Source organism: Glossina fuscipes, unplaced genomic scaffold (assembly GCF_014805625.2).
Source record: "Glossina fuscipes isolate IAEA_lab_2018 unplaced genomic scaffold, Yale_Gfus_2 223, whole genome shotgun sequence".
Taxonomy (NCBI): Eukaryota; Metazoa; Arthropoda; class Insecta; order Diptera; family Glossinidae; genus Glossina; species Glossina fuscipes.
The window spans coordinates 106685-113257 of NW_023998566.1; the positions used below are offsets into that span (position 1 = coordinate 106685).

At 34.7% G+C, this 6573-nt stretch overlaps 1 protein-coding gene across 2 annotated transcripts in view; it reads left to right on the top strand.

The window, feature by feature from the left end:
- LOC119642467 overlaps positions 1-6573 on the top strand; it is an 18469-nt gene that overhangs the window by 6447 nt on the left and 5449 nt on the right. Inside the window, exon 1 of one of the 2 annotated variants that reach the window (XM_038041621.1) lies at positions 1311-2019. The exons of the other annotated variant lie outside the window; for it this stretch is intronic. Coding sequence (XP_037897549.1) covers positions 1816-2019 — 204 coding nt within the window. The 5' untranslated portion in view covers positions 1311-1815. Of the gene's footprint in view, positions 1-1310; positions 2020-6573 lie in introns of those variants that run through there. 2 annotated transcript variants of the gene reach the window in all.

Here is a 6573-nt window from a genome sequence, read left to right on the forward strand (position 1 = left end):
AAAACTGAACAAAATTGGTCAAAAAAACTGAAATAAAACTGAACAAAATTGAAAGTGATTCTGAATCCATTGACTTGGTAAAGAAATTGAAAGTGATTCAAATTTAATATTCCCAAAGATATAAGAAATTGACTAAAATCGGTTTATTCTCAAAAAAATAAAACCTTATCAGAACCTCTATACATCGAAATAAAACTATTCGAAAAAGCCCACTCAACAGAACTCAGGTAAGTCCATTTATTATAATTAATGCTTGGTTTAACACTCCAATAGCTCCAACTAAAGCTGAAGTTCTTACTCTTATAGTTAATAAGTTAGATAAAGAATATGAAAGGAACTAATTTTTGTTATGTTAATAATAATGTGTTTGCTGTATGTGTGATGAATCGTCGTTGATGGCTGCATAATCCTTGGTTTTTGTTGATACGACTGTCTAAAAAGCAAATTTGCGAGATTTCCGCCATTGCAAATAAAAGTTTGCTTGTAGATACCCGAATGATTACCGTATCTCGTTCCTTCGCATCGTTATTAATACCGTTACCCTTGTTAGGACTAGTATGAGTTGTACAGTTTCGACGTCATTCAGACTCCAACTCCTACATCGAAGGGATTTGCGATAATTTACCATTTTATTTTGAGCCAGAGTGAATGGCAGATCAGGTTTATTTTGTGTATTCATTGTATTCTTGAAAAAGTCACTAATCGAGGCTGATGATTGTGCGCTATTTTGAGCGTGTGATGACCATTTTGATTCAATCTATAGAAATTTGAAATAAATATAAAAAGTTTGAATATACGGATATAATTTTTTGCAATTCAGGAAAATATAAGAAATTATTTACCAAACTAGCTTTTTAAATTTTCTTGTCTACCGTTGTTCTTTTCCGACAATAAACTTTCTCGATCGTGGCCATCATTCGAAAGTGTTCATACTCTCAAAATCTAACACATTAAGAAGTAATGCTACTCTTTGGTTACTCGTTTTATAGTCTTAAACGATGGAAAATGAACCACCAATTATATTAAGATTTGGGCTCGTTTCCCCATAAATATAAATGAATGGTCGACGTCGCGTCTTATCGCATTTTGGTCATCCGTAATCATAATACTGCAATCATTTTCCAAAATGTGATTAATGGACCACGTAATCAAAGAATTCAATGACGTCTGCAAGCTAAGAATTTTTATTATGCAAAGCATTTTCGAAACTTATTAGTGTACCAAGTTTTATCAAAATGACTCAAATGTCGCTGCCTATAGGTTGAACAAGAGAGAACGGCAACAAGCAGACAGACAAGTTTAGATCGGTATGATACAAGATGGGTCTATATAAAGTCGTTTTAGTTGTTGCTTACATCCGTACAATCTTAATATATCCTTGTATTGCAAGTGGTGTAGAGTATATAAAAATAGTAACTTTAAATGGTGAATGAAATCCATAGATCATAATGAAAGTTAGTCAATGGATGCAGCTAAGTCTTTCTCTATTAACGGTGTTATGATATGTAATAGTCTAGTTGTACTTAAATGTATATTTCTTATGGATATATTGTTGCTAGGCATAGCTATGTAATTGTAAATGGATTTTTATATACACGTGATTTCGAAACTTAGAAAAGAATAAGCGAAATGTACGTACAAAATGTGCTACATGCGTTTTCTTTTTTTTCTATATATATTTTGTTGTGACACAAACGCAATACGCTAGTATCACGTCGGGGTCACCAGAATGTCGAGGAGTATTTTCAATGTATTTACTAGCTTGGACACTAACAAACATATAGGACGTGTTCAAACCACGTCAGAGTCACCAAAATGTTTTGTTTGTTTTGTTCGGTGTATCTAAACGACAAAATAGTCAATTTCCTAATTGGTTGGTATGATTCGACCAAACGCTACGTCCGGTCTTACCAACTTATTGATTTGTTTCTTCTAGCACTTGGAACTATAAGAAACGCTAAGATAACAAAAAGGGAGCGATCGATGTGTTTCACAAAGACGAATTTTATTGTTAAAAAGGTAGATTATCAATTACAATTCTTATACACTAACTCAGAATTATTATGCTACAATATAAAATCATAAAATGACGCACTTGCATTTTTGCGTTTATTTACTTCGGAAATATGAACAGCTTGAAGTGTGTCACAAAAATGCAACATAAGCAAATTAATATAAACAACGACGACACACTTCAAGGTCTGGATTATGTAATCTGCGATATCGTTGTCTATGGTCCGTTATGCTAAAACAGACCAACACATAAATATAAATATGCAAATGCAAGCGCATAAACAATGTTATTCACATTCAACCAAACATGAATGTGCCATTCAAGAGTAAAATATCAAATGAAAGTATTAAAACAAATACAAACAAAACAAAATACGAGTAAAATAAAATATGTATATTTAAACCAAACATATTTGTTCTTTTTATGTTTTTGCTTTTTTTTCTTTATATATGAACCTAGATTGCCACAGAAGAGAAGTAAAAGAATGGTAAATCTAGGGATATTTATTCTTTAGCGCGGAGGGACAAACCAGACAGACTGTTTTGTTTACGGACGGATTTGTTTATCGGTAAGGAAGCAAAACGCTTCCTTACAATACCTTTCTAGATATGGTCTCAATCTGCGGATTGCCCAGACAATGGCACGACACCCTTTCTCCGTCGCGGAGTAATTGGCCTCTGCTATTAATAGCTCTGTTCCATTTTGAATTTGATTCAAGACAGCCCCCAAGTCCAAGTCCACGTTTACCGGTTTGTACTATAAATTGTTCATTAAATTGATGACTTCTTCTTCTGTCTTCTTCACTGTCAAATTTCTGCTCCTCTAAGCCCCAGTTCCATCGGCTTCTCTTGTTCAACGGAGTTTAATGGGTTTGTAATATCTGTATAGTCTGCGATAAATTTCCGAAACCATGAGGCTGTTCCTAGGCAGCGTCTCTATTCTCTGATATTGTTTGGAGGCCTAATGTTTTTATCGCTGCTACTTTATCAGGGTCGGTGCTAATTCCGTCTTCCGTCGCTAGATGTTTTAGGTACTTTAATTATATTTTGGAAAAGTGATATATATCTTGATCTTCGTAGCCATTGAAATACCTGCTTGAGATACTGGCTTTGTTCCAGGACAGTCTCACTGATTACGATAATGTCGTCGAGATATGCAAAGACAAAAGGTTCTAATTCGGAGGCTCTGTCTTAAGCTCTTTGGAAGGTTGCAGGCACCCAGCGCAACCCGATGGGCATAACAGGCCATTGGAATAAACCACGCCCCGGTACGGTGAAAGCCGTACTACGGGTCCACGAGGCCCTGCCAATATCCATTTTTTGAAGTCGGTGGTGCTGATACATTTTTTTACATTTGCGAAATCTATCGAGAATGCGTTTGATGCTGGATAACGAATAGACATCCGGTATTGATCTACGATTTAGTATGTGACAATCAATACAGAGCCTCCATTCTCCTCCATTTCTTTTCGGTACTAGCACTACGTGTGCGCTGTACGGACTATCCGATGGTTCAAAGAACCCGTTTCGGAGCAGCTGGTGTATCTCTCCATTGACGGTCTCCTGAAAAAGACTCGACATTATCCAGCCCATAGCAGAGGGAAATCCTCATACTTTGCGTTTGGAATTTATAAATTTAGAGCAGTTTCTATCCCAAGATATCCTTGCGCTATAAGCACAAGTCGCATCCCAAAGATATACTAATCTCAGCAACATTTTATATGTATAAAAAATGTAGTTAAGTTGCAGTAAGCTTAACCCATGAGCAGCGTCGAACAAGTATCAACATAATAACGGATACGCGAAAGATATATAATACCCACAATCATCAAAATTTTCAATTTTGACTTTTCTGTGCTTGTCCGTTTTTATTTGAGGTATTTTCATGTGAACATTTTTTTATAAATAAATTTGGTTGTTTTTTGGGTAATTACCATTATTTTTCTATAGCAGCCAGGTAGCATTACCTTTAAAGATATTTTAATATATAAGTTACATCTTTTACCTATTCAAGAGAATATAGTAGTAACATTCAATGTAGTAACTCATTCAATCAAGGAAAATTGCTGCTCATTCAATTAACTTGGGAACTTCTGTCAGTTCAACTAAATCCAAGTACATCGCGATAACTCGCGAAACCGAGGATTCGTTTCATCTCTAACATGAACATCCTATATCACCAATGTCTTTAATCACTTCTATATGCCCATAACAGGGCGGTCCTTCCTTACTTATAAGATGGCGATCCTTACTATCTTACATTCTCCATGTTCTTAACTTATTCATAACAGCACAAGACCAGAGCTGGAATGACGTTGCAAATATAAATTTTTATACATAATTTTTTTATAGATTTTCTAATTTTGTGAATAGAACTATTTTAAAAATCACAATTCAGTGGTACGAACTTTATGTCTACAGGAGTTGAAAAATAACGTAAAATCACGCAAGATGGTTCTACATTGCAATACTGTTATTTTGACACACTTCGACCGATAAAAGATATGTAGTTACACTACAAAAGCATATATCAAATTATACTAAAGCATTCCGGCACGTTCAAGGTGTATTGGACACTGTAGTGGGGAAAAAAAAAGAAAAGGCAAACTTTGGCAACTTTGGCAAAGCGACAAGCGGCGCGAAAAACAAAGAAACTTTGTCAACTTTGAAAGAAAAAAAGGGAGGGGGAAAAAAAACGAGGAAAAAATGCGGCTTTCATGAGAATTTTGCTTGTAAATTTTTTTGGAATAAAATTGAAATTCATGCCGTCTATCGCTACTTCAAGACAAATAATTTCAGTGAATGATAATGAAAGTGAATTTATAAGAATTAGAGAAAGAATAAATCCCGAATAGTTTTATTGGAAAAAATATGGAAAAAATTGCAAATTGAAAAGGTTTTGATAATTTTAGTAAAGCCGGAATAATTGGAACGCTATTCATTGTTCACATACGAAAGCACAAGGTCATTAAGGTCAAGCAATTTTGAAGTCATACAAAAGTGCAAAAAGAAAAAGAACGAAAATCAAGAAGTACTAACGTTCGCGTCAGAGGGCTGGAATCAACGATCGCTAGGTTGTGGCCATTAAAAATTGGAGGATGAATGTGCAGTTCATTAATGCAAATGAGAAGGAGAAACCTTTTAAAAAAAGAAAGGTGTAAACTGATTTAGCTAAATTGTTGATCGGCTGCGGGTGTTGTACGATAGACCTTTAAATAAAAAGAGATTAATTGAAATTAAACAAAAGATAGCTATTTATGTTAAACAAGGGAACAATATAAGAGTTTTTTAATTTTTTTTATAAAAAAAAACCGACAACCAATGTTTACGTACATTTTTAAAAAGGGAAGGGTTTCTTATAAAAGAAGGAGTGTAAAACACGAAAGAATCAATAAAACGTTAAAGGAGCATTCCTCTACACACCGGTTTGGGAGTGGTATCTCTAAGAGGTCGAAACAATAATTGACATTTATTTTGAGTTATATTTCCTAAATATTAAACAATTTTTTTTTTTTTTTATTTTATTATTATTATTTTAATTTTAGACTAATGAAATGAATTCTTAGACTAAAAAAAAAGACATTGAACACTAGCAACACAGGCTATCGGCTCTAATTAAAAAAAAAAAAATAATAATAAAATGTACATTAGATAATGAGCTTAGTAGTATTAATAAAGTAATGTATAGAATTGATATTCTGTTCTGAAGCTGATTGTAGAATGTTCAAAGGGTTAATCGTTCCAAATGCAATACTTCTAGCCAACGAAAAGTTGTGGCACTCGCAGAGAATGTGCTTTATAGTAAGAGTTTGTCCACAACAGCAGATTGGGGAAGAAGGCTTCTTCAGAGTCCATCGGTGAGTTGCAATTGTATGACCAAGGCGAATTCTCGAGAATGTTTGGATCTTGGTTTTCTCAACATTTACTGGATATAGAGGTGGAGTTAATTGAGGGTTAATGCAAGAGTAGTGTTGATGATGGTATTGTAAATATCCTTCTGCAATTTTCTCTTTAACTTTTCTTCCAATGTATCTTTGAAGATCCAACTTTTCCATGACATCATCCATAATTAGAGGAGCAGAAGCAGCAGTAAACCGATGTGACTTGGTACCCATAACATTTTAATTTTTCCGTCGGGTGCAGGAATTATATTCCTTAATTTGTTGATGGTGCTCCATCTCGAAGTCGAAGGATTCCGAATAGCTTGTAATACAGACAACCTATCAGTAACAATGACGCTTTTGAGTTTGTTTTTAAGGGCAATGTTCGCAGCGTGAACGATAGCTCTGGTTTCGGTTGTGAAAGTGTAAGTACTTTCGTGAAATCTGTAATTGAGAAGAATCTGTCCTGTAGCATCTACCACGGCACAAGCAGGAGGCAGACCAGAAGATTTTGAGCCGTCTGTGTATAAAAGATTGCAAGCAGTACCCTCCAATACTTGGGTTTTTCAGCTATTAGATTCCTGAAGATGTAATTTGGAGTATCTTCCTTCTTGTGCATAGACAGTGAGATGTCAAAAGAACAGTCTCTCAAGATCCATAGAGGTTTAACACCAAAAGA